The sequence below is a fragment of the Orbicella faveolata genome, unplaced genomic scaffold (assembly GCF_042242905.1).
Source record: "Orbicella faveolata isolate gen_17 unplaced genomic scaffold, um_ofav_v1 contig_25, whole genome shotgun sequence".
NCBI lineage: Eukaryota > Metazoa > Cnidaria > Anthozoa > Scleractinia > Merulinidae > Orbicella > Orbicella faveolata.
The window spans coordinates 11,859,873-11,885,837 of record NW_028301553.1 but is presented as its reverse complement, the minus strand read 5'-3'; the positions used below and the strand labels follow the sequence as shown (position 1 = coordinate 11,885,837).

The window sequence follows — 25,965 nt, the reverse complement described above, 5'->3', positions numbered from 1 at the left end:
TAAGTGAGGCTTTTTGAAGACATTCAAATTAAAGAAGTACAGTAACAGATCAAGCTTGTGAGAAATTTTGGGCAGGCTAGTACATCAATTACACCTTGTGCAAAGGGTTTCCCAGATTAAAAAACTTGGTTAGATCTTGACAAGATCTTCCAAGATCTTAACAAGGTTTTCAACATGGGCTAATTGACCACAGGAGGAATGTACTGCACCCATAGTACATGTATAATCAATATGCTACATGTACTTAATATAGACAAAATTGAGTAAAAACATCGTACATTTATAGCCAAACATTTGCACTTCAATTGTAGATACATCACTGTATCTATATTGTAAATCTCTTTTACCATACATACATGTACATGTACATGTACCAGGTTTGATGTTTTAAGTTCCCAAATCAAATCTTAATACATCTAAGAATGTGTGAAATAGAGTTTAGATACCAGAAACATACATAAAGAAACATGTACATGGTGGAGCAAAGATATGAATATTGTTTTCAAGTGGTAAAGCCACACAGTTTTTAACATGGGAAAATATAATTCATACATGTATTTCCAAGCTACCATGTAATTTTCTTTTTATTATAATAGACAAACTGACTGTTTGCGCATACAACCATGAAAAAGTGAGAAATGACATCATCAACACCCTCACTAGTGAGGATATGGTAAATATGCAGTATATATTATCCAACTGCAGGGAATACCGTCCAAATAACAGTACAAATATACAGCGATACTGTACAGTTATTTGTACAGTAGAAAACCTGTTGTACAGGTCAGCGTGCGCAAGCAAAACTGTCACACTCTCCCTCTTCCATTGATAAATTTATTAACTACAGCAGTTGGATAATAAGTCTCTTATTAGATGTTTTGGTGGGTAGTATCGCTTTTTATTATATAAAAATCAGTGGTATACCGAGTGGTAACAAATTGATAAAAATGATATGATATCCTCACATGTGAAGATATCATTTTTGATAACATATTTCTCTTGTCCCTTTAACTACACTTAAATTTGTTTGTGTATGATCGAAACATCTTCGGATGATTCTTCTTCGGTCATCATTGGCAATCTTCAGCAATCTTCGGTAATCTTTGGAAAATGTTCGGAAATGTTTGGAAAATGTTCAGAAACATTTGTCTGCCTTCAGAACAATTTTGGAAAATTTTCAGAAATCTTCGGAAAGTGATCGCAAATCTTCGGAAAATCATCAAAAACACTGTCATCAGTATGTCTATATATAATAAAAAGAACGTTACATGTTAACTTGAAGATATGAATTTTATGTTCTCATGGCAAGAACAATATCTAACTCGTTCACTGCACTCTCGTGAGATATAGTTCTTGCCACTCGAACATAAAATTCATTTCTTCTTGCCACCGTGTAATATCCTCTATATATTTTTACTCGTTGTTTGTACGATTATTTTTAAGATCAAGTTATATCCATCAGATACAATGTAATACAAAATGCCTCGCTTTTTAATATAAACTTCACGTATAACGTGAATCCACAGAACAGTCGTCGAATTCTACAGCTACATCTGTTAATTAAGCTCAATTAAGATGATGGTAAACCCGGTGTGTTGGTTTTTCAATGCAAAGATAACAACAGAAGACTCAGGGATTAAGAACTCCCTTTAAATAGGATTAACAATGGCGTTTCTCGGATAGTCAGTCAACAGTCAGACCACTCGAGAAAACGTTCAAATAACAACTAAGTTAGGATGTCTTATAACCAAAAGAACAAGCAGCTATCGCTACAGAACATGCAGCTTTGACTAATTGCCGCAACGCGCGACAAGTCGATCGATCGATCAAATCTGTTTATCAACAAGGGGAAAATAGGCCTTCCTGACGAGTTCTTACGAATAGACCATCTTGTTAAAGGCGCAGCAGATGCTTTCTTCAAAGACAACACATTAATTTACCTTGTTTGCCGCCAAAAGTATGTCTGAATAGGTAAAGGTATCGCCCGTCTTTCGCCCTCAAAATTTCGCGTAGTGAACACTTTGTCAGCTGCCATGGTTGAAAAGGTCCAGGCTTAGCGCTTCGAGCCACTTACACCATCCGAACGAAGAGCATTTCCATTAAATGCCATCCCTGAGGATGTTTCAGGAACAGATGTCTGAGAAAAATTTTAACACCACTTCAGAATATTCAAAACATCCTTGGTATCAGCTGCTATCAGCCGCCATGTTTATTTACAGCGCCTCTGCAAAGCATTCCGGGTAGTGAAGGCCAGGCTGCTAACGCGAGCGTGGTTACCTAGCGAGCCGTAAGAAAGGGAGAGAGAAATTTGTTTTCCATGTGAAAGGAAAGTGGTACATTTTAGAGTTTTCTCTGAAGAAACTGGGGCACCATAACCAATTATTATGAGTCTAACCTCAGCAGGTTTGTGCTATGTATTTAATTTGATGACATTTTTTCAATGAATGCCTCTAGTAATTCCCTAAACCTTTACTGTTCTCACGCGCTCATGTGTCAGTTTATGACTAAGCAAAAATAGGGAACATTTCCCAATAAAATCGTTTTAACCAGGGCTCAGTAGTTCTTCTTGCTCGAATTCCCTTATCGATGCTTTTCTGCTGTAATCGACGATTAAATGTTGATTAGAAGGGGACTTAAATTGACTATATCAGTTGTCAGCCATTGTAACCAAGTTTGCTTCTACACGAAACTTAACTCAGTTAATACGCTGGAGTTAAAGTTTAATACTTTGATCTCTAGTTAGGAAAACTGGGTAACTATACAAATGAAAATATATACAGTAGAATAGGGCTTTTCCGTACTTAAAATGATGATAACTTAAGTCATAAGACTACTTAGCCAGACGTGACATATTTTGTACTATTTTAAGACTTACTTTACAATGTAATTAACTGAGCTTTCTGTAAAAGAAGAGTGCAGATGCCATCCTCAAGAAATCATATTCCAGGTGATGACCAACTTTGCCCATATGTATTGACAACCTTGCTGAAATTGCCGAAACAGATCAAATCAAAATATCTGTGATACTGATTGCATGAACTTTCAAACTCTCATAAATTAAAACGCTATGCTGTGTGTGCATCCGACTCTAAAAACATGCGAGTCTCTTGTGTATTGTTGTCTTAATAATTATTTTATATCTTTATTTCTTTAACAGCTGGTCTGCTGGCTTTGCTTGATGAAAATGAGCCAGATCTGAAGGTTTGTGTTTATAATTATCTTCCATGTACATGTATGCATGCATTGTCCATTTTGCAAGTATAGTAACAATGGAAAGCTTACATGAAGGTACTACCGCTTTGAAGGGTATGGTTTTCAGGCAGGTTATTCTAAGATAGGGTATAGAAATCAGATCGTTTTGGTCTAGAATAGGGTGTAATTTGCCAATAAAGTGGCCAGTGAGTGTATAAGTAATTTAGTCTAGAAGAGGTTTCCTTCCCAGGGATCTATAATAGAAATTGAAACTCATACCCATAATCTTGTTATCCTATCTAGAGCTTAAGTGGAACTTCCAAAGGGGTGGAGGGTCTTGGAAAAATCCTTTCCATGGGGGAGGCATGGATATTTTCTGGAATTACACAATGAGGCCATCTGGTGGTTTAGAATTTCCACATTACAGATCTGGATCCTTCATTAGTCTTTAATTTCATAGCCATTGTTTTGGGCAGGGAGTATGGCATGTAATAACTCCAAATGACAGGTGTCAAAAAGACCACTGCACCACTTCCCCTAGAAAAGTGAATGGCAGTGATTTGTTTCATTGATTAATATTATTTCATTTTTTTCGAACAGGTCTTTGCCCTGAAAAACCTTCATCACATTGTTGATGTATTCTGGGCAGAAATCTCTGAATCTGTGGATAAAATGTGAGTTTACATAGATTGTACATTTTATCTCTAAAAACACAACGTACTTGTAACTTCTCAATCTGTAATGCTGGGCAAATGTCAACAGGGTGCCTGGATGTCCATCTCACCAAAGCTTGTTTCCCTGACTAAGGATTGTCATTTTCAATTTGCTGTTCCCACTCTTGTATGCAATATTAACCTCTTATCAACCGAGCGTGAGTGCCGTTATAGGGAATATTGGCCTGAGGTCCATACAAAAATAACCGAGGGTCAATATTCCCCAGTATGGCAAAATCGCGACCAAGAAAGAACCAATCAGAATTGCTCAGATTTACCTCAAGACTACCTTGCCATAAAAGAAATACACTCTTTATTTGCCCGGCAACTTTCATGTACACATAGCCAAAATATTTTGACATTTAGATTATCTTTCTTTTGGGTGGGGAGGATTTAGAAATTTTAATGATCAGTTCTCCCTACTTAAGACTACATTTATCACTTAGTGTTTTGCTACATGTACAGTGTAATTAAGTTAAACATTGCATGCACATACACGTAGCTTCACTTTACATGAATATATCATTCCATGGAACAGCAATTGTAAAGATGAACCAAAGATTTTAGCGTACACTACATTTTGTATTTTCAAACAATTCCTGTCTTCCCTAATGTAGACTAGTCCCATTCAATCATTTCAAATCATTTCCTGGACATTTACACTGTAGTAAGATTGCTAAAGACTTCCTTAAAAGATTTTCAGGAAGAGCCAATGATGTTGGAACCTTATTTCTTAAGTACATTCACCTCACCAAGTGCTAGTTCCATCCACTGTACATGCATTGAGTAATTGTTAACTTATGTTTTAACTCACCTTGTGAACAGTGAAGTATTGTATGAAGATGAAGCCTTCAAGCAAAGACAGCTGTCAGCTCTGTTGGCATCAAAGGTAAAATAAAATATTGAATGACTATAGAAAGAGATTCCATCTTCATCAGTAGGACCTAACATAATGTGTAAAATATGATCTACATACATGTACATGTGCATGTATATTTATTTAAGACTGCTTGTTGAACAATGTACATGTACATGTAGGAAAGATCTAAGTGGCCTTGTGTTGTGTTTTAAAGGAGCTCAGTCACGGTTTGCACATATTGAAATGTTTAGCCTCAATTTTTCAAATTCATCATTTGTAATCCGTGTTAATCTTCTCCATCCTTAGGCATCCTTGTTCCGTTATGGTTTATCATTATCTCTTTGGTGTTTTTCTATCTTATTAAACTATTATTTTCAGGTTCCCTACAATTTAAAGGTAATTTTATATGTGGCCAAAATAACTCAAAATACTGTGACTGAGCCCCTTTAAGGTGCTTGCCTTTTTACTGTCTTTCTACACATGTAGAGCTCCTCCCTGCCAGCAAGCTCACATATAATAGGAATGAACTTGATGCAGAGTCTACTGTACATGTACATTTTAATACTGTTCCTCTTTTTCAGGTGTACTACCATCTTGGAGCTTATGATGACTCTTTAACATACGCTCTTGGAGCAGGAGATCTGTTCGATGTGAATGGTCACTCAGAATATGTAGAAACAATAATTGGTAAAGTCAATTACTGTCAGTACTTACATGTACTAAAACAAAGGGACACAGTGCTTATCAATTTTTCTATATTTTGATCCAGTGTGCACTGTCATTTAAATGTACATGTACATTCTATGTATCTGCAAAAGGAGCTGTTTTTAAAAGCTTAAATGTCTCAATAAACACTGTATTGTTGTTCAAGGGTATTTATTCATGGGCAGTGCCTATTGGTATTTTTAATTTAATTTAAGTTGTGAATTTTGTATCCCAGGTTAACTTTTAGGTCCACCTTGGAATAATTTAAAGTCTGTAATCTATCTATATGCATAAATATACCATTTGATTTGCACGTCTGCTGATAGAGTGCTCAATAGTAGAACCAGAGCGTTAATATAATCCAGGTGATGATATCAACAGAACGTATGACTTGGCATTTTATTACTAAGTAGTTTCATACCGCACTAGAAGTGCAGCACTCATCAGATACATGTAAAATATCTATTTTATCTGATGAGTGCCACACTTCTCGTACGGTATGAAACTACTTAGTAATAAAATGCCAAGTCATACAATGTACCTTCTGTTGATATCATTACCTGGATTATATGCATAAATATATAACATTTTTTTTGTTTCTGCAGCAAAGTGTATTGATTCATACACTGAGAAAAGAGTTTATAAAGTAGAGAATCCTGATGAAGATGTTATAATAGATCCTCGACTGGAAGCTATAGTGGACAGGATGTTCAAGCGTTGTTTTGATGATGCCAAATACAAACAGGTTAGTAGTATGTATGTACACGTACAGTGTAAGAAATGTTTTGCATGAATATTGTGAGGGCTTCTCTTGGTAGACAAGCCTAGTAATTGTTTGAAAAAGGTCCCATTTCCAGCTCGTGACTTTTTCAGTAGAATAAGTGCAGTGTATATGAATCATGGGTGGCACTAGGCTGTGTGCCAGATCACGCAATCCAGGTCAAAACTCTGTTCCAGGCTGTTGTGTCATGTTCTTGGGTAAGACACTTAACTCTCACAGTGCCTCTCTCCACCCGGAAGTATGAATGGGTACCGGCAAACTGTTAGCCAAACTGTTAACTGTTAGAGGGGTGGGGGGTGGGAACCTGCAACAGATTAGCATTCCATCTGGGGTTGTATCAATACTCTTGTTGCTTCACTCAATAGAATCTGGAATTCATAAGCATCAATGTTAAAGGCCACTTAGGGCTGGACGCTCTTATTAAATGATAAAATACAGTTTGTTATTCAATAAGGCTGCTGGATGGGTATTATCTAGGCTAAGTGTTAAGTTGTCATAGTGCTACATGTATTTAGTTGAAAATCATGTTAAAATTACTATGCATATATTAAACAGATTTGGAAATAGATTATTATTAATTATTATTTCAGGCTGTTGGAATTGCATTGGAAACAAGGAGATTAGATGTCTTTGAACAAGCCATTTTGAAATCAGTGAGTAGTTGTTGTTGTCGCCGTTTATTTCTCTTCCAAACAAAGAGCCAGTTGTACAAAATCCAACATCAATAATGCAAACCACTAGAAACATTTCCGTCCAGTGGATAGCACAACTGGCTTTGTTAAAACTTATTTACTTCAAATGATAAGTACACAATGGATGGCATTTACATGTAGTAGAGTTTAAAAACCCTCACCAGACCATGGGCAAGTACATGTAATATTTCTATACCTACAGTACAGTGTAAAGCATACTTCATTTTGTGTCATGAGTGCTAAGCTCGTTTTGTTTATTTATTCTCTGAAGGATGATGTGCCTGGAATGTTGTCCTATAGCCTTGTGGTCTGTATGTCATTACTCCAAAGTAGACAGTTCAGAAATAAGGTAAGTTCACTTTTGTTGGATGTGGTACTCACCAGTTTCTGTTAAGCAGAGTTTGTTTCTTGTTGGACAGTGCAGTATAGGCTGTTGGCGCTGTAAAGCCAGCATACAGCTGTGTACACGTACAGTGACTCTACAATTACGCCAGATTTTGGATTTATTGTTATTTTTCATGCGAAGTTTCCCAAAGCTCTCATGTATTTTATGCTGCCAGGAGACCAAAAACTCTGGTACCAAGAGTGACAGAGACATACATGTATTTAATACTTGTATTTTTTCACACCTCTCTAGGTTCTTCGAGTCTTGGTACAGCTTTACCTGAACCTAGCAACTCCAGACTTCATCAGTGTCTGTCAGGTTTGTCTCAAAATACTGTATTTAACAAGCTTATAAAATAATTCATTATTAATATTTAAAAAATTAGTTATATGGATAGAATTTTTGCTAACAGCTGATACAATGTGAAGGTGAATTAATCAACATGGCATGAGCGTGGGACAAAGAAAAATTCTGAGTCCCCGACAGAAATCAAACCCGTGACCTCCCGAACACCGGGCGGGCGCTCTATCCACTGAGCTACGAGAACTCATGGAGAGCGAGGTCATTTAACTGAGTTCATATATGATAGGTGTCCTGCATACTGCTAGGATCAACGCTATCGAATTCATCATGAGTAGTGATAAGTTAATAAAGATGGTGAATTTTAAGCTCGGTAATGAAATGTGAAGGTGAATTAATCAACATGACAAGAGCGTGGGACAAAGAAAAATTCTGAGTCCCCGACAGGAATCGAACCCATGACCTCCCGATAACGTTGATCCTAGCAGTATGCAGGACACCTATCATATATGAACTCAGTTAAATGACCTCGCTCTCCATGAGTTCTCGTAGCTCAGTGGATAGAGCGCCCGCCCGGTGTTCGGGAGGTCATGGGTTCGATTCCTGTCAGGGACTCAGAATTTTTCTTTAGGCACAAGTTGATTTCTATGTCTTGTACTGACATCGCTTATGATAAGTTCATTAGGCATTGTACAAATTTCACAACTTGACATGCAAAAGCATTCTTGACACTGTGCATGAGCCACACCTTACCTTAAGATGTTGTACTAACATCATTTACTAGATCTGCCTATGATAATCATATGGAGGCTATGTACTGTACATGTACCTGAGTGCCATGGGTTTTTTAAATATTAATCCCAATTTCAGCCCTGGGTGTTAATCAAACAAAATCAACAAGTTCATGCAGGGCTGTAGACAAATGGAAATAGTAGCTGATGCATAAAATAGGGCAACATTTTTATTTTTTCACATTTACTTGTCTTTAATTATTTTTTTATGCAAAGCCTCTTACAGGAACCTGAATAAAAAAAAATTCAAACTTTTTAACTGAATCAGCCTTTTTGGTTTGCCTGTTACTGCACATCTTTTATGTTTTTGGTTAATATATTCTTTTTTATTACATGTACCTGTCTTCCCGGGAGTGCATTGACACTGAGCATGTCTGAAAGATTAATTTACATTTATGCACGTGTACTTCACTGCTTTGCTATTTTCAAAGTTGTTGTTATTTGTAGATAACCAAGAGATTACTTTGTATAGTGTTTTTTTTTTTTCAATAATGAAATGTTTCATTGTGTGATACTTTGTTTTTCAGTGTTTCATATTCCTTGATGATGCTCAAGGCGTGGCCGATATTCTTGAAAAACTTATAAAGGACAATGAGGTAAGTGGAATGGACCATTAAATTGTATTGTTGTACAAAACTCTTTCAATTGTTTTTCTGTGTGGGAATTACAATAACATACTCTACATTACATAGTACTTTGTTGTGTCCAGGGAGTTTAACTAAGGTGAAGACTACCATTATTTTGACTAATTGGAGATTGGAGGCATAAAACAGAATGATTTCTCTGCTAGTAAAACTCACCATGACCCTGCCATGACTGTATACCAGGAAAGATTTGCAAAACTCAATCCCAAAACAAAATCTTAAAAGTTGTACATGCAGTCATGTTTGACAGGAATGAGAATTTACTACACAGTCGTGTAATGTATCGTAACATGAAAGTGCAGCGATAGTCCTGCATTATTACTGCAGTATATTGTATAATATGACCCTTGTAACACTGCTAGTGCTATTCAGAATGGACAGGTTTAACTTGGGATGTCCACATTTCCTGTCCAGTGCCCAGCCACTTAACCACACCATCATGCAACTCTTAAAACTTTGTAAAGGAAAATTAACAGATTATTTTGTCTTTCTCTTCAATGTAACAGAAGGATCAGACCTTGATGGCATACCAGATTGCTTTTGATCTGTATGAAGGAGCCACACAGCAATTTCTGTCATCTGTGACTTCTGCATTACAAGCAACAGTACCCTTTGTATCTAGCAATGGAGCTGCAAGCTCTGATGTATCCACAGATGTGAAAACAGATAAGAATGGCAGTGTGGAAAAATCAGGGTGAGACTCTGATTAAATTATTAAAACTACACTTATTAATACATCAACCAAAGTACTGTACTGTACATGTAGCATATTTAAATAAGTGTTAATGAAAGAGAAAACAACATACAGAACATGTAGAATTTTCTCATTCTGATTGGGAGTTGCTGGCACTCTTTTGAGATACAATCATTTTAGTTCTAGTATTCTTCTTAGACAGTGAAAGTTATTTCAATGAGAATGATGCTATGAGGGTTTAAAATGCACAGTAGATGTTTAACATGGAATTTCCTTATAACTACATGTAAACACATTGCATGAATTATTAATGCACATGAGTGTAGCTTCTAGTTGAGTGGCCAGGAGTTTAATTTTAAAGATCATTCCTTGGTGATGGTTTGCCCTGCCCCTTGGCATATCGCACTAGTACTTTTAAGATGTACAATGATTTTTCTTTTGTTGTACAGTGATACAGCCATGGACACAGATGAAGGAGAGAAAGAAGTCCCTGCTAAGAAGGCCAAAACAGACCCTGTCCTGGTAATAACAGTTATTATAAATGATTTTACAAGCCCTTAAGATGACAAATGTGATATAACTTAAACAATTTGTCACTATAACTCAGAATGAACAAAAAGAAAATTTGAAGAGAGATGAAGCTTGCACTCAAGTGACTATGAACCAAAAGCAAATTACTAATTAATTAATTAGTCGTCAATCCTTTTTATTCCAGAGTGAAAGTGACAAGAAGCTTGGGGACAAAGTCAACAAGCTGGTAGCCATCTTGGGTGGTGAGACTTCCATTGCTCTTCACCTGGAGTTCCTCATTAGAAACAACCATGCAGATCTTCTGATTTTAAAAAATACTAAGGTATGTTAATGAGTTCAACAGAGAACAATCAGCACTTCATGACTGAGCCCAAAGGGAACAGTGAGTTTTGTTTCTAGGACAAAGATCATTCCAGTACAGAGGAGTACAACTGTACGTGGACGTGTTGGAACTCATTGCCTGTAGATGTCAGGAGCTATTAGCCTAGATATGTTTCAACAAATTAAGTTGAACATTTCTTAGTGTTATTTTAAATTATTACGCTTCAGGTCTTTTGTTTTTCATCAATTTTTACTCAATTTGTGAATAGTAATTAATGAGGGTCAGGCTAAAATTTTAACTTGGTGTCAGCTTTTTGGTGTCACCCTTTGTAGACATTGTTACTATTATTATTACAGTATACACTGTATATCCTTGTCACTTACTTCAAAGTTAGTTTTGCTGCTTGTTTTTCGAGCTACTTTGTGACATTAAATTGTTTTTTTTTTGTTTGTTTGTTTTTTGTTTGTTTTGTTTTTGTTTTGTTTTTTTCTATTGACAGGATGTGTCCAGAAATTCAGTTTGTCACACAGCGACAGTCATAGCCAATTCCTACATGCACTGCGGTACAACTAGCGACACTTTCCTTCGGTGAGCCCTTTGATTTTATACAAAATTGCCACTGTAGGAACCAAAAAATTTTATTCAAGTTCAAATTAATAAATATAATGTTTTTTGAATGAACAGAAATAACCTGGAATGGCTGGGAAGAGCCACTAACTGGGCAAAATTCACAGCTACAGCAAGCTTAGGAGTTATTCACAAGGTTGGTTTAATACATGTTTATCACATATTTATTTATTATAAGTGATCCTGATAATTTAAATGCAATTGGAATAAAATCAACCATCAGCACTACATGTATTAATTACGAGACAAGAAAATATATTAAACAACTGACACTTGCCTTTTACCCCAGGTCCTTTTCAAATACATTTTTAAAAAAAAAAAATGCACTTGAAACTTGTACCTCATTTTAATTTAAAATGCACATTTTATCTCTGAGACTGTCAGAATTGTAAAAAAGTAATTGTAGTGATTCCTTGAGCAAGATAACTTTATTTGACTATGGGTTTCTGTTACTATTGAATCTTTTTTGCCTAAATGTTTGTCATTTTTGTTTCTTGGAATATTACATTCTTGTTTCATGATGACATTGTGCTGGTTGTTGTTGTCACAAGGGTCATGAACAGGATGCGTTGAAGCTAATGTCTACATATCTACCAAAAGACGGCAGTGGAGGCAGTGCTTATCAAGAAGGGGGAGGACTCTTTGCTCTAGGTAACTTAATAAGTAGGAGAGTATGTAGGTTCAAATCAATTTGTTTAAGTTGCTGTAAAGTACATGTATCATTATTATTTTTTATGTTGCTCTTTCTTCAAAGTTTGTCACTAATTTTCTGTATTTTTTTTCCTGACAGGTTTAATTCATGCTAACCATGGTGGCAAGATCATAGATTATCTCATTCAACAGCTAAAAAGTGCAACTACAGATGTAAGAGGCTAACTCTGCATCTCCTATATTATCTGTAGCATCAAATTCTTAACATGTACCAACCTCCATGTAAAAGCAGTAATGGTGGGCTACAGAGCTTTCAAAAAATGCCAAAGTTCTGCAAAATTGCGTTTTGGAACTCAGGAATGTCTGCAAATCGACTTGTCATGCAAAACATTTTCGTTATTGAAGTACTTATTATAGTATATCTGTATATAAAAAATTTTATTTGCTTCGTGATGATTCATTTGATTCGTGACTGTGTGAAAAAGTGATTGCATCTTTTTACAGTGTACAAGGTTGAAAACTCATTAATATGGAGGTGGACTCCAATTTCCACTGCATTAAGTGACTACCTGCCATTAGGTAGAATGCTACAGTAGTTCATTGAAGATTTCCAGAGCATTTTTTTTTTTTTTTCAATTTCATCAACAATTTGACTTTGTGTGTAATGCCTGTGGGGTTAAAAATATGTCATACCCAAGAAATCCTTCCTCACTTGTAATAACATCTTGATAGCGTTTTCGGTTCTTTGGAAACGATTTCATGTACAAGTTATAGTTAAAGAAAATGTTTGTATGGCTTCATTTTAGATGGTGCGTCATGGAGGATGTCTTGGTCTTGGGCTGGCGGCAATGGGCTCAGGCAGACATGGTATGATGTGTCTTGTAAATAGTGATAACAACAAGCTGTAATCAATGTTTAATTGTGATTTTTACAAATGGAATCTGTATGGAAAGAAACTGGAGGCTCAATTTTGAAACTGAGTTATTGCCCACAGTACTTATTCCATCTAATGTTCTGAAACTTAAAGTTTTTACAGCTAACATTGTAGTACAATGTACCTTGTGTTGTTGTAAGAAGCTTTTAAAGTGTGTTTTATGTTTTTTCTTAACACATGGCATCAATTTGATCATGAGCCAAGGTGTTATCCTGTGTTAAATCCAGTCTAAATCGCATCCTGTTCATGTGTCTGATTATCTGAAGTTGAATTTTAAAATTTGGCTTTGTATTGTTTAGATGTCTATGAGCAGTTGAAGACACAACTTTGGGAAGATGATGCTGTTACAGGTTTGTTGGTCATCAAAATTAGAAAATCCCTTCTTTTTACATGTATTGTAATCAGCATCATTGAGTGGTTTTTTCCATGGTGTTTCTCGTTACAGGTGAAGCTTGCGGTCTCGCTATGGGACTCGTCATGCTGGGATCAAAGTCTGCCACAGCTATTGAAGAGATGGTTGGGGTAAGCTGATTTCTGTCTTAACACCATTTTGCTTTCTTTGATGAATATATTACACTGTACATGTAAGTGCTCGACAATCCAATGTAATTGAATAGCTTGTTTGTATTAAAAGCAGTTAGGTAGGAATAGCAAGAAAAGATAAAGGGCGAGAGAGTTACTCGCCCTCATAGGGCTTTTCCCAAGGTAATCCCGTTCAAATTATTGCTCAAGATTTTTGGCTTCAGAAAATAATGCTAGCACGGTCTGGAAACAGCCAATCCTATGACGTGGATTTTTCTCACGTGGTCAGCCTAAGCGCCTTTACACGCAATTTCATGCTCCACGAAAACTTCCACACAAACGCGCGTGGTTCCTATTATCCCACAGAAAGACCGGATACCATGTCTAAAAATAGCTCAAGAGGGATTCGCTTGAGTAAAAGGCCTGAATGGGGAATTACCGATCGTTTACTCCTCATCCTCTCTTAGTAATGGTTGGCTCAGCATAGCTCGGACTATGCTGAGTAGGACATGCTATGTTGATATCGGAGTTGATGTTGGTATGTTCCTTTTCACAGTATGCTCAAGAAACACAACACGAGAAAATCCTTCGTGGACTCTCATTAGGAATTGCGCTGGTAAGTTGCTTTTTGTAGCTTGGTATACCATATAATCTGACTTGGCCCCTGGGTTTATCTAGTTTTGTTGTGAAGGTAAATGAACACCATTTGTGCATTATTGTGATGACTCGAAAACGCCTTGTAAAAAAGCGCATTGAACAAGCCGTACTTCTACAGTATTAAACAGTCAGATTATGAGATCGAGATTTCTATCGCGTGATAGTCGACGAGGGCACAGCCCGAGTAAACTATCGCGCGTTGAAAGCGTGAACGAATAATCTAATTGTTTTAGTATAAATCTATTAGTCGTTCAAAAGGTTATCCTAATCCTCTTCACAGACTCTTCGAAAACGCAAAGAATCGACCGCCAATTTGTTAACAAGCGCACACTGCTACGCTACTCACTATCCACAACAGAAAAGATAGTGAGTAGCGTAGCCAATCAGAGAAAGGCATTCGTGATAGAACGCTGATAGATTTATACTAAAACTAGATAATACAGAAGTGTAGCGAGACACGGAGTACAGAGAATTTATATTCTAAGTAAACCTTTATTTTTTTTTGGTGTTTCTAAAACAATTGGAAAAGACTTCGTCCATGTTTGTTCAAGTTACATGAACACGTGCTCTCGCAGCATTTTTCGTTCTCCCAGGCTTCCACTCGCGTTTCTTTCACTCACAAATACAAAAAATGTTTTCTATCTCGTAAGTAGAGACGTCGTTTGTGGTTGTATCCAGACTATGAAATGTTTCCTGTTCCTCAAAGAGGTAGCTCCGTCTGAACGTAGCAGTCTTGACCTCTTCTCGTGATATAAAATTTCCCCTGTTCATTTCATAGCCTTTGATCATAAGCTGGCGAAAGCTGAAAATAATGTGACAAAAAATGTCAAAACGTTTACTGAGATCTGTCGGTCCATATAAGAAATCACAAAGACCCTATTAGGGGCAAGGAGCTGAAAAAATCCGACACACCCTGTGGCCCATACCCGTATGACTTTCTTCCCGGCTAATGTATCGTCAATGGATAAAATAGCATTGATTATTGTTTACGTGTCCTGTAGGTGATGTACGCCCGAATGGAGGAAGCTGATGCACTCATCGAGAGCTTGATGCAGGATAAAGACCATAACCTCCGACAGAGTGGCATGTACACAGTCGCCATGGCATACTGTGGCACTGGCAACAACAAGGCCATCAAGAGACTCCTACATGTTGCTGTATGTAGCTTTAGTTATGTCACGAAACAGTGTCACACAATACTGTCACACTATACCGTTACGCAAAATTGGCTTCTGTCTGTTCATACTTTGTGGGAAGAGGTTTAACTTGAGAGAGAGATAATCTTTGGGGGAAAAAAATTTTTGCTGTGTCTTTAACAGTACAACATTCGAACTCTCGCTCTTATTCACCAAAGTTTCCTAACTTTTTTATGAATTTGGTTCCATAGGTGAGTGACGTCAGCGATGACGTAAGACGAGCAGCTGTGATGTCATTAGGTTTTCTCCTTTTTAGGTGTGTGTTCAATTGTGTGTTCAACTTTACTTCTTGATCGATAGAGTTCGTTCCCTATGTAAACTCTTTGGTAAGAAGAATATGAAATGCGCGGGTTTTTAACATTTTTCTCTTTTGTTGTAGAACTCCAGAACAGTGCCCCAGTGTTGTGTCACTGTTGTCAGAGAGTTATAACCCTCACGTGCGATATGGTGCTGCCATGGCCCTGGGTATTGCCTGTTCGGGTACAGGGCTTAAGGTGAGAACATGACCTCTCTGTATATCACCGGTAGGTGAGGGAGCTTTCTGTAATAAATATTATTATTATTATAAGATAACAGACTACATGTATCTTTCGACCAGCTAGAAATGTTGAAGTACAGTGTAAGGTGGTGGCGGCAAAAGTTAATATGATGTTTAGCTGAGTACAATGGATTGGTTTGGTAGATAATTACATCGTAACAACGGGGCTTGGAAAAAAAAATTCAAAGCTCTCAAATTTTGCTAGCGCTGAATGAGTCTTGGTTTACTCTTTTTAAATTTAGTTGCCTGGCCCTTGCCCATCGGGCAGGTTTGAATGAAAAGTTGCTTGCCCAGAAATAAAATCTTCTTGTCCTGGACGACCGGACGGCACATTTTTTAAGCCCTCGACAAACCCTTCACCTCGTCCCCAAATAATGTAACACACGTTCCCGGCAGAACTCGTAGGCAAAGAAGCACGAAAAAGGTTACAAAATGCAATTTACGACTGCTTCTGAGAGCCATGGGAGAACCACCCCAGTTGTAGTCGTTACAGTTCGAGTCTCCAAAATAATCAAAACCCTGTGTTCTTCGTTCATTTGCAGGATGCAATCGCACTTCTAGAACCTATGACTAATGATCCTGTAAACTACGTTCGCCAGGTAAGAAATTTCCTGCGATCAGGCGTTCTTTTGTTTTGTTTTTTTTTTTTCTGAAAGAACGTCTGATAAATAGAAACGTTATGAGGTACTGTCGTGTTTTGTTAACGTAATTTGGGAGGTTGCTGTAAAGATAAAGATACGACTAAATGATGACAAATCCGACAATGGTGTGATTTTGTGAAACAGTTCTCGACAATTTCGTTTGCTATTTGGAAGTCAGCAGAATGTTGTTGGTGAGGACGGGAATTGATTGTAACGGGTATCCTAAATTTGAATAACAATACTTATACATCCTTAGCCTCACATTCATGTGAAAAATCCTTTGTCTTGAAACATGAGGACAAGGCTTAGGATGTATAAAGTATTGATACTCAAATTCAGGCGCCATTTATGCAAAGGGTCTATGAACTTGAAGACATGAACTTCGCATTTCCTTTTTGAGCACTTCTTCTTAATCTTTTTGTGTTTCTCTTTTATCAGGGTGCCTTAATCGCCAGCTCTTTGGTTCTAATTCAACAAACGGAACATTCCTGTCCAAAGGTAGCGAAGTTCCGCGAGATTTACGCGAAGGTGATTAGCGACAAACACGAAGACATCATAGCCAAGTTCGGCGCCACCTTGGCGCAAGGAATTCTTGATGCTGGTGGGTATGAACGCATAGAAACTTGTCAAACTAAGGCGATGCGTCCAGTGATAAACAATGTGGCATTCAACGCTGTAGATACATGTAATCGAATACTGTTTTAAAGGGGTAATACCATCCCTTCTTGATATTTGGAAGGTGTTGAATTCTACTGAGGACGGGAAGCTACAGATCCCAGAGAAAAAATCCTCTGTCCTCAGTCAGCTCAGAGTTTTCAGGAACAAAAAATTTCTCGTTCCCTGCTACGTTGTTTTTGCTTCCAACTGCATTCGAATGAAGGTCATTATCCTTAAAAGCGCTTCTGTTTGAGAACACTAGTTTAAGTGGCCTGGGAACAATCCAAATCGCAAATTCCACTGGTCATTTGTCCCCCTTTCGTCCTACTTGCTTTGTAACCGTGGTTGCATTTCAACTGAATCTCTTTTTGATTCCTAAGGTGGACGAAACGTGACCATCTCGCTGCAGTCACGAGCGGGGCACACGCATATGGCCACAGTAGTAGGCTTGTTTGTATTCACGCACGTGTGGTTTTGGTTTCCGCTGTCTCACTTCCTATCGCTGGCATTCACACCCACATGTATCATTGGACTTAATTCCGACCTGAAGGTGAGCAGTATTTTTCAAACAGTATTGCCTACTGTGAGAAATTGAGGTATCCCGATTTCTCGAACTATCCAAGGGAAACAAAACTTGGTTCGAGAAATCAGAAGTTCGAAATATCGGGGGTAGATTTTTATTGAAACAAATCAAAGGGAAAGAACTTCTGTTTGGAGTCATCGGGAAGGTTCGAAAAATTGCCAGGAAGGTTCGAGTAAGTGGTCTTTTTCTCTACTATGAAGTGTGTCATAATTGTGCGGTGATTGACAAGTGCGTTAAAAGAAAAAAACCTTTATTTTGATGTTATTAGGATGTTCCGAGAACTGTACATGTTCTCCGATTGTATAGTTTAAAATGAGCAGTACTGTCGCTGTACAAATGAGAAACAATTTGTGGTATTTAACTGTTACTACATTTTCTTGCTCGTATTTCAGATGCCCAAAATGCAGTTCCGATCAAATGCCAAGCCTTCAATGTACGCTTATCCCGAGCCACTTAAACCTCCCAAGAAAGAGGAGAAAGAAAAGGTACAGTTCTCTGAAGGTTGACGAAATGCGCATTGGTTAGAAATCTTTCGATTATCTTTCCTGAAAAATGAAAATGCACGATGTTTTGAAGGTTCAGACATCTGTTTAGATGCAACACCACTGCACTAATTTTTTTCATAACTTTCCAATTTTCATTATGTTTCACCCCAAGAACACCTACTCTCATATATTGGCTTGAGAGGGTGTTAGTTGCGATTTGTGTCGCTTAGCCTCCGATCATTCCGACTTCTTTTCCAGGTGCTGTAGAACGCGTATTTGCAATTAGGAAAGACACTGAGTTTGCTTAGAAAAGTCAGGTCTCGTTGAATGTTTCGTTAGAGTACCAAATAAGGAGGAGTGCACCATGCACTCTTGGGGACAACTCGACAGATCGTTTTTGTTCCTTTGGTTGTTAACAATCGAATAATTCTGTTAAGTTTATAAACTTAGATTAAAACCAGCAAGAAGCAAATAGTTATTGTAACTCACCAGTCTTCTTAGCAGTTTGAGCACTTGCATGGTAGCTGTATCCTGGTATATTATTATTATTATTATTATTTTTACCTTGCGGACGCGAGGAAATTTTGCGTAAAAAGGTACAGTGGTTAATGATTCTTGTCTCGTTGTAGGTGACCACGGCAGTTTTGTCAATAACAGCTAAAGCCAAAGCTAGGGCCAAGAAATCAGAGGCATCCGAAGAGAAGATGGAAGTGGTGAGATTCCTCCTCTTCATTACTAATAAATGTGGAATATATATTATTATAATTTCCCACCATCGAAAACGCGTTTGACGGAGGATTAAGTCCGTTTTTCAAAGTGACTGAGTCTGTGGTCCTCAGCGGAGTTGCTTTTAAAAGGACTTGACATATGTTAATGGCGCCATCCTCTCGTGAGAACTGTCAGTGTGCTCCCAAGAAGTTCACGTTCTTTTTGATTGGATAGCGAGAATCACAAGACTTAAGTGAACTTGTAAGGGTTATCGATTGCTCGCTCGACTGATCGGGGTTTATTGCAGTTTTATTTAATTAAAATCGCATTTCAGACTGAGAGAGGATTAAATGGTGTAGTGTCTTGATTGAGTGAATTTTTTATTTTTTTATTTATTTATTTTATTTTATTTTATTTTATTTTATTTTATTTTATTTTATTTTATTTTATTTTATTTTATTTTATTTTATTTTATTTTATTTTATTTTATTTTATTTTATTTTATTTTATTTTTTTGTATGGTTATTTTTGAACAGGATCAAGAAGGCGACAAAGATAAAGCAGCAACATCTAAGAAGGTCAGTGAACCTCTGGTTGTAGTCTGACACAATATACTGTAGTTGTGAAAATATGAAACGAATCATACATAGAAGTTATGGAAGACGGAATTGGAAGATGGAATTGAAAAAGAAAGACTGAGATATTTGAAGTTATGAAGCAGTTGCAAGAAAAGCCTAGTAACAGACTTTTAGGTTAACGGGACTCGAACCCATGAACTCTGCACTTCCCTTACAAAGCCTCTGCTTCTAAGTTATGAAGCTTCTGGGTGTAAGGTGGTGAATTGGGAGTTCTGTTATACCAGTCAAGTGTTAACTTTGTGTTACGGTGTCATTCACGTATAAATGATAATTCGTTTGCTGTGTATTTTGTATTGCTGCTTTCTTCCACGATTCTAGAGGTGCATGTTTAAATCTTTAGTGAAGGATTAGTTAATTTTGTTTTTGTAGGAGAAAGAAGGTGACAAAGACAAGAAAGACGAGGAATCCACGATTGAAAAGAGTGAAAAGGAGAGCAGTGAGAAAATGGAAGAAGAGGAACCTGACTTTGAACTGTTAGAGAATCCAGCTCGGGTTCTTCCCGCACAGGTTTGTTCTTTTGACTTTGTGCGACTGTTAATGTGGCAAAAATGTCAGGGAAATAAATACCTGGTAGCGAAGTGCCTGAACAAGATGTTGATGTCCTATTTCCGTCCCATAAACAGAACATGGAATCTACGCCGGCGACAAGTATTTGAGGAAAAAGAAAGGAGATCGAGTGATTTTCATATTGCGTGCAATATAGCGCCGAAAATGTATGAGAAGGGAAGCTCTGTTTTTACTCTCCATTCCTGCACACGTGTAACGGTACAAACAATTAAGTCTATGGATATCTGGAGACCTCACGAAACAACTCCACGGAAAGAAGGAGAGTGCAACGCTGTTCCTTCTCTTTCCAGCTGCGCACCTTGTATCTTGTTACGGAGGTTAACGCAATGATTTTCTTTCTTCTTAGCTCAAGGTTATTTCTTTACCAGAAGACAGCCGTTACATGCCTCTAAAACAGGTAATGTTTACCAAGCAGATACACTATTTAATAAGCCGCGTTTCATGTCGTTATGTGACATTGTTTTCATGCAAAGAAATTGCGACTTAGAATGAACTTCTACAGGGAAGAGTCAGACCTGAGTAAAGCAGTTTAACTAAATTACAGATGTATTCTCGGCTAAAACATTGAAAGAAGTTCTGAGAGAACTTCTTCAGGTTCAATAATTATTATAGATGTTAGCAAACGCAAAACCGGTTAGTTATTTTGATTGTTAAGCCAGTCGCTCTCTTCACCCCCATCCGTACTCTAACAACTGTCCACAGAGCTTGCACGCAGACTGTTTTGCCTGTAATGTGTTCTTGATTTGGTGATTTAGCCTTGATGTCTTTGTGCTGTAGGTTAACATTGGAGGTATTGTAATGATGACCGACTCCAAATCTGATGAACCCGAAGACTTGATTGAGCCTCTTCCTGGTAATAATATCTCTTTTGAAATTAGATTATGAGCTCGAGATTTCTATCGCGTGATAGTTGACGAGGGTGCAGCCCGAGTCAACCATCACGTATAGAAATCCCGAGCTTACTCTAGCTAGTTACGTTGTGTCACACTAGGCGCTTCCCATTCGACCAAATATTCCGGAACTTTCGAAACGAGGGCAGATAGTATGCATATTTCCTAGAAAAGTTTCCGGCAAATCCGAAAGTTGTTGAATTTCAAAAATTTGAAGCATTCAACCGCAAAAAACGGAAACTCCGAGACGAAATCAAATGGAACGGAAAGTTCCGTTGGGATATTTTCTATAATTTCGGTATACCTCGCAAGGTTTTCCTCTTTTCCTGAAATTGCTGTTCCATTCGTCACTGTAAATTTCAAAGCGGAATTTTTGGCCGATTAGCAACTGATAGTACTGTAAAGGAATTTCAAACTCTATTTCAATTTTATCTCGATTTTAAAATGTTCACCCAAATTCACATTCTCGTTCATTCATATTCACCCAAAACACAGTAGTTCACAACAACTTCTGACAGTTTTCTATATTTGCACTGCGTAGTTCAGGGTTTACATCAGAATCGCATTTCATCTTATTGTGGTTTTTCACTTAAAAGAAAGTTTTAAACGATAATGTATCAAGATATTAATGTCTCCTTAGCTAGCTGCTTCTACGGCCTTCCATTCCCATACTTTTCTGGAGCCTCTGGTCGTTAACTGTTGTGCGGAGTGAAGAACGTTGTGAACTAAGCTTTCCTTTGTTTTATGTTTCAGCTTCTTCTCCGATGGGCATCGGCGCTGAAGAGGACGAAGATGAGCCTGAGCCACCGGAACCGTTCGAATATGTCGACGAGGATTAACGAACGTTCTCCTTGAACCATTGTTGACCTTTTCACTTCCACGAGTGCTAACGGAATATAACAGCATTAGATGTTTGTTAAATGGTCGCACGCTACGGTTTCATTCGGAGACTAATTAACAGCGTAATAAACAGTGCCACGTGAAAGAACTGATCATTAGCTTTCTTTTGAATGGTCACACTCTCAACAGTTGAAACCTCTCTAATACGCATGGTTTGACTCTGGAAGTGAAATGGTTGATACCAAGCGAGTTTAATCGCTTGGAATTGAGAGTTGCACAGTAGGTTGTAACATTTTAAGGCATCCGAGCATTGTCATTCCTGGAGATGAAGCTCACGAAGATTAGTTGAGCAAAGCCGACACGAACCGACTCGATCTGGCCTGGTATTTGACTCAGTTTAGACAGACTTTTGTGCTCCTGATAAACTCTTGCGTTCTTTCAATTTCCTTTCAAGAGAAAGGGAAGTTAAGGTTAACATAACTGAACTGTGGCTTAACGTAATATCCAAAGAATAAAAGTGACTGCTCTGCTTTCTTTAACAGAAATAAAACTACCTTTGCAAGTTTCATTGTTTTGTATATTCATCCATTTTCGTTGAGCATTAGAAGTGATCTGGGAACCGATGACTGTTATTACAGTTATCAGTGGTTTAACGTGCAACGAAGCGAAAGGGTCAATTCTGGTTTGAATTGACCCTTTCACGTCGTTGGCATGTTTTTTCAACTAAAGAGTATATGGCCGCAGACAAAACTGCAAAAACAGCTATTCTTTGACTTGAAACAATTCAGCAGCCTTACATCATCAACCTTTTTTCCACTCTTTCTCTCGTTTATAATTGAATAATTGCGTTCGCGTAAGCTGTATGTGCGCATCCTTATTGCGCAGGCAATTCACTGGCCACTCCAAGCAAGAGTAATAGTGGCCACTGCCACAAATGTACGTTGATTTAACGATCTTAGACGATCGGTGACCCTTATTTGCCTCTTGACAGATATTCGCTTTCGGTTTTCTACATTTTCCGAACTCGGCAACCCTCAAACAGAACTTTGAAACGTACTCGGGCAAATTCAAAGTTGCAAGTTCCTTCGAACAAACTGTTAACCAATTTTCGAACATTTCACCGCAACAGGGCAAAATGTCTTTTAGAGGAACATCCTGTTGGACTATATGTTCGTTAGAAACGGGCTTAATAGGCAAGATGCGGTCTTCCAAGAAAATTAAAGGTCGGCACACAGGAGGGTCTAGTCTCTGCAACTAGTTCCCTGAAGAGTTTACACGAAGGGACTGGTCGCAGGGACTTGTCCCACGAACAGTTCACACGAAGCGTTTTCAGGAACAAGTCGCAGGGACTTGTCTCAAAATTTCAGACCAGTTTGTGGCAAAAATGGCTAGTTCACACGATGGGACTTATCTTGTTACAGTGACTAGTCGCAAGGACTAGTCCCCTCGTGTGAGCCGACGTTGCCATCCCTTGCAAGCTCTGGTTTGTTTCCCATTTGGTGCATTCGTAAGATTAGTAAAGTCCTCTATGGCAAGAAAGGAATAGTGTTATTTCCGCACTGTTTTCAAATAGTGACTCCTCGAACCAAGGAATTCGTAGAACTCCACCAGATCATCATGATTCACATCTAAAACCTCGAACATCGCTCTCAGTTGGTGATCTTTGAGTGGAGCATTGAGTTTTTTCATTCCTGCAATGAATTCGGTTTTTGAAATACTCGTAGCATTGCCGTCCTTGGCCAGCATTCTGAACAAGTCAATCAGACGAAGTCCCCGCGTCCGGACAAAAGTAAGGAAAATCTCGACAACGTCTGGCTTTCTCTTTTTTCCTTTTGCCGCGTGTCCGCCTCGAATGCTGACGTCCCAAGAGCAGGTAAAGTTGGGCCGTTCCTCGAGAAGAGAAGACAATTCTTTCACGCATTCCTCGTCGAACACGACATCGTCGAGCAGCAGCTCACGAAGGGCCCCCGTCTGGTTGCATCTTACACTCCGGAGAAGTGAGCAAGCTCCTGAGCTTTGGAAAGGATTCTTTCCGATCCTGAGAACTTCAAGGCTTTGATTTTTCTTGAGGGCGTCTGCGATCTTGAAAGCCCCAGCGGTGTGAATCCCGCAGCTATGCATCTCCAACACTTTCAGGCAACGGTTTTGCGCCAGAGCAGAACTGAGATGAGTCGTTCCCTCGTCCAGGAAACAGTTCCAGGAGAGATCAAGTTCTAGCAATTTCGTATTCCCCGCGAGTCCCTTAGCGAGCGCTTCGATTCCCGATGCCCGGATGTTGTTCCAGCTAATATCAAGGAATTCCACCTTTTGGTTTGCTGAAAGGGCTCGTCCCAAATGAATGGCACCTTCGTCTCCCAGATCATTGTAACTGAAATCCAAGCTCTTTAAGTGTGGATTGAAAGATAACGCGTCCAAGAATTGCTTGATATCTTTACCATGAATTCCACAACCACTCAAGTTCACTTCCTGCAGAGAGGCGTTCTCTAGTAACATCTCGGCAATAGCTCGAGCACCTTCCTTTCCAATCTTGTTTTCAGAAAGGTCCAAATTCGACACGAAGCAGTTGTCTTTCAGCATTCTGGACAAAGCAACTGAACCCACGTCCCCAATGCCATTGTCATGAAGACATAGATATGTCACTATTATGTCCCTTTCCAAAGCAATGGCGACGGCCTGGGCTCCGATGTCCCGGATTCCATAGTGCTTTAGGTCTACATGACCAGTTGTGCACTGACGAACAAATTTGGTGACTGGAACTGTGTTCAGGGAGTCGCAGGCATCGAGGTAACGTTCTGTTGTTGTCTTGTTTGGTGTGTCGGGGCTGTCCTCAAGATCGTCTTCCAGGTCTGTTTCAAAATCTTGATCGTCTGAGACATAAAGCGATGAATCCTTGGTAACATTTACCGCCGTTTTAGCCGTTCTCTTGGCTGCCATTGTCGCCGAATTCTTCTTGGAAATCCACACCAAGGATAACACTGAAACAAGATTGACACAACGAAGCACCCCTGGGTAATGTGAAAGAAACTAAGTTCGTGTCACGAAGATTGTTACAATTTCCTGGTTTTGATTGCTTTCTGTTGTTCGCTTATTCTACACCCCGATTTTATGAGGGAGAAAGTCGTTTCCTCCTAAATACGCAACCTCATTGTTAGAAGAAAGAGTATTTATACAGGATGGTTGCTACACGCAAATGTCTGTGCTGTTCGTGAGCTGTGATCATGATAGTTTTGATAGCATCTCCAATCATTCTGAATGATCGCTTAAAAAGAATCCTGCTTATCTTAAGGTTGTTTTTGATATCAATAATAGATGAACTAAAACAGATCTCTAGTTTGGAACAATTTTGCAAAGATATTTTTTTGTTTTTCTTATAGTTGTTACGATATACTGAGCCATTAATTCTGAATTAATGACGAAGTCTACAGCAGCTGGTGTTTGATAAATTTTGTTATAATTATTCTGTCTCCCATGCAGATGAATTCTAAAGCATGTTAGTTTGAAGCGACAGTTACTGAGAAAGCTCTTACTGAATAATATTCAGACATTTTCTAGGAATGTTATCACGGCTTCTCAGGAGTACATTATTGTTGTACAATAAAATGTTCTACTAAGTAGAGAAATTCTAGTTTTTGTTTCATGACAATCCGGAACGGGTTGATATATTAGCTTATATGGGATCTTAGTAGTTTCTTTCGTTGCAAAACGATTATCGGTTTAAGGCGTAAATGAAAAAAACAAACTGCATCGATTGGTTTAAGTTATCGTTGAAAAAATCAAACTGTATCGATTGGTTTAAGTTATCGATGAAAAGATCAAAATACCTCTTTGTTTTTGTCAAAGTTGTTTTGTTACAGAATTAATAATAAATTAGGTTCTTCCAGTGATAGAACGCTATAGATACCTTGATTCATGATTCCCTTTTTCTGAGAGATAATCATAGGCGGATTTAAAGGAGGGGCCGAGGGAGCCGCGGCCCCCCTTTTTTTCCTTCTATTTTCAAAACGTTTTTGTACGAACCCGACCCTTCTAACCGTCCTTTGAGTGTTGTTATAATTATACAATCAGGTTTCAGTTTTATTCAATTTCAGAGCTTTCCTTATTTAAAATATATTTTGTGTTAACTATTATAATATATTATCAAATATTCAAACAAACGTAACCCAAAAATTAAAATTCGCGCAAATTGTTAACGCCAAATGTAATTATAACACGCGCTTCTTTC

At 38.2% G+C, this 25,965-nt stretch overlaps 3 protein-coding genes across 4 annotated transcripts in view; 1 reads left to right on the top strand and 2 right to left on the bottom strand.

The window, feature by feature from the left end:
• The window catches only part of LOC110041101 (protein unc-80 homolog), a 55,428-nt gene extending 53,205 nt beyond the window's left edge, over positions 1-2,223 (bottom strand). For both annotated transcript variants that reach the window (XM_089294893.1, XM_089294894.1), the window contains exon 1: positions 1,941-2,223. In XM_089294893.1, the coding sequence (XP_089151019.1) occupies positions 1,941-2,035 (95 nt within the window). In that variant the 5' untranslated portion in view covers positions 2,036-2,223. The remainder of the gene's footprint in view (positions 1-1,940) is intronic.
• A 43-nt stretch (positions 2,224-2,266) lies between these two features.
• Positions 2,267-22,311, top strand: LOC110041098 (26S proteasome non-ATPase regulatory subunit 1-like). The gene is made up of 34 exons (XM_089294917.1): positions 2,267-2,403; positions 3,158-3,201; positions 3,793-3,866; positions 4,731-4,794; positions 5,346-5,451; positions 6,075-6,214; positions 6,841-6,903; positions 7,214-7,291; positions 7,580-7,645; positions 8,946-9,014; positions 9,569-9,756; positions 10,206-10,278; positions 10,472-10,609; positions 11,109-11,197; positions 11,294-11,372; positions 11,788-11,887; positions 12,027-12,100; positions 12,694-12,754; positions 13,121-13,171; positions 13,267-13,343; positions 13,900-13,959; positions 15,002-15,157; positions 15,388-15,452; positions 15,576-15,690; positions 16,277-16,333; positions 16,814-16,976; positions 17,413-17,582; positions 18,008-18,100; positions 18,730-18,813; positions 19,345-19,386; positions 19,816-19,953; positions 20,360-20,410; positions 20,791-20,866; positions 21,657-22,311. The coding sequence occupies exons 1-34, from the start codon at positions 2,385-2,387 to the stop codon at positions 21,740-21,742; spliced, it is 3,009 nt and encodes a 1,002-aa protein (XP_089151043.1). The 5' UTR covers positions 2,267-2,384; the 3' UTR covers positions 21,743-22,311.
• Positions 21,410-24,890, bottom strand: LOC110041099 (uncharacterized). Its single transcript, XM_020746376.2, has one exon. It carries the CDS (start codon positions 24,675-24,677, stop codon positions 23,292-23,294), a length of 1,386 nt encoding a protein of 461 aa, XP_020602035.2. The 5' UTR covers positions 24,678-24,890; the 3' UTR covers positions 21,410-23,291.
• Positions 24,891-25,965: the final 1,075 nt, after the last annotated feature.

Bases quoted from the DNA above. Each gene is read 5' to 3' on its own strand.
- LOC110041099 (XM_020746376.2), bottom strand. From the start codon at position 24,677: ATGGCAGCCAAGAGAACGGCTAAAACGGCGGTAAATGTTACCAAGGAT.
- LOC110041098 (XM_089294917.1), top strand. The intron at 12,755-13,120 runs GTATGATGTGTC...TGTATTGTTTAG, and splicing joins AATGGGCTCAGGCAGACATG to ATGTCTATGAGCAGTTGAAG. The intron at 20,867-21,656 runs GTAATAATATCT...TTTATGTTTCAG, and splicing joins CTTGATTGAGCCTCTTCCTG to CTTCTTCTCCGATGGGCATC.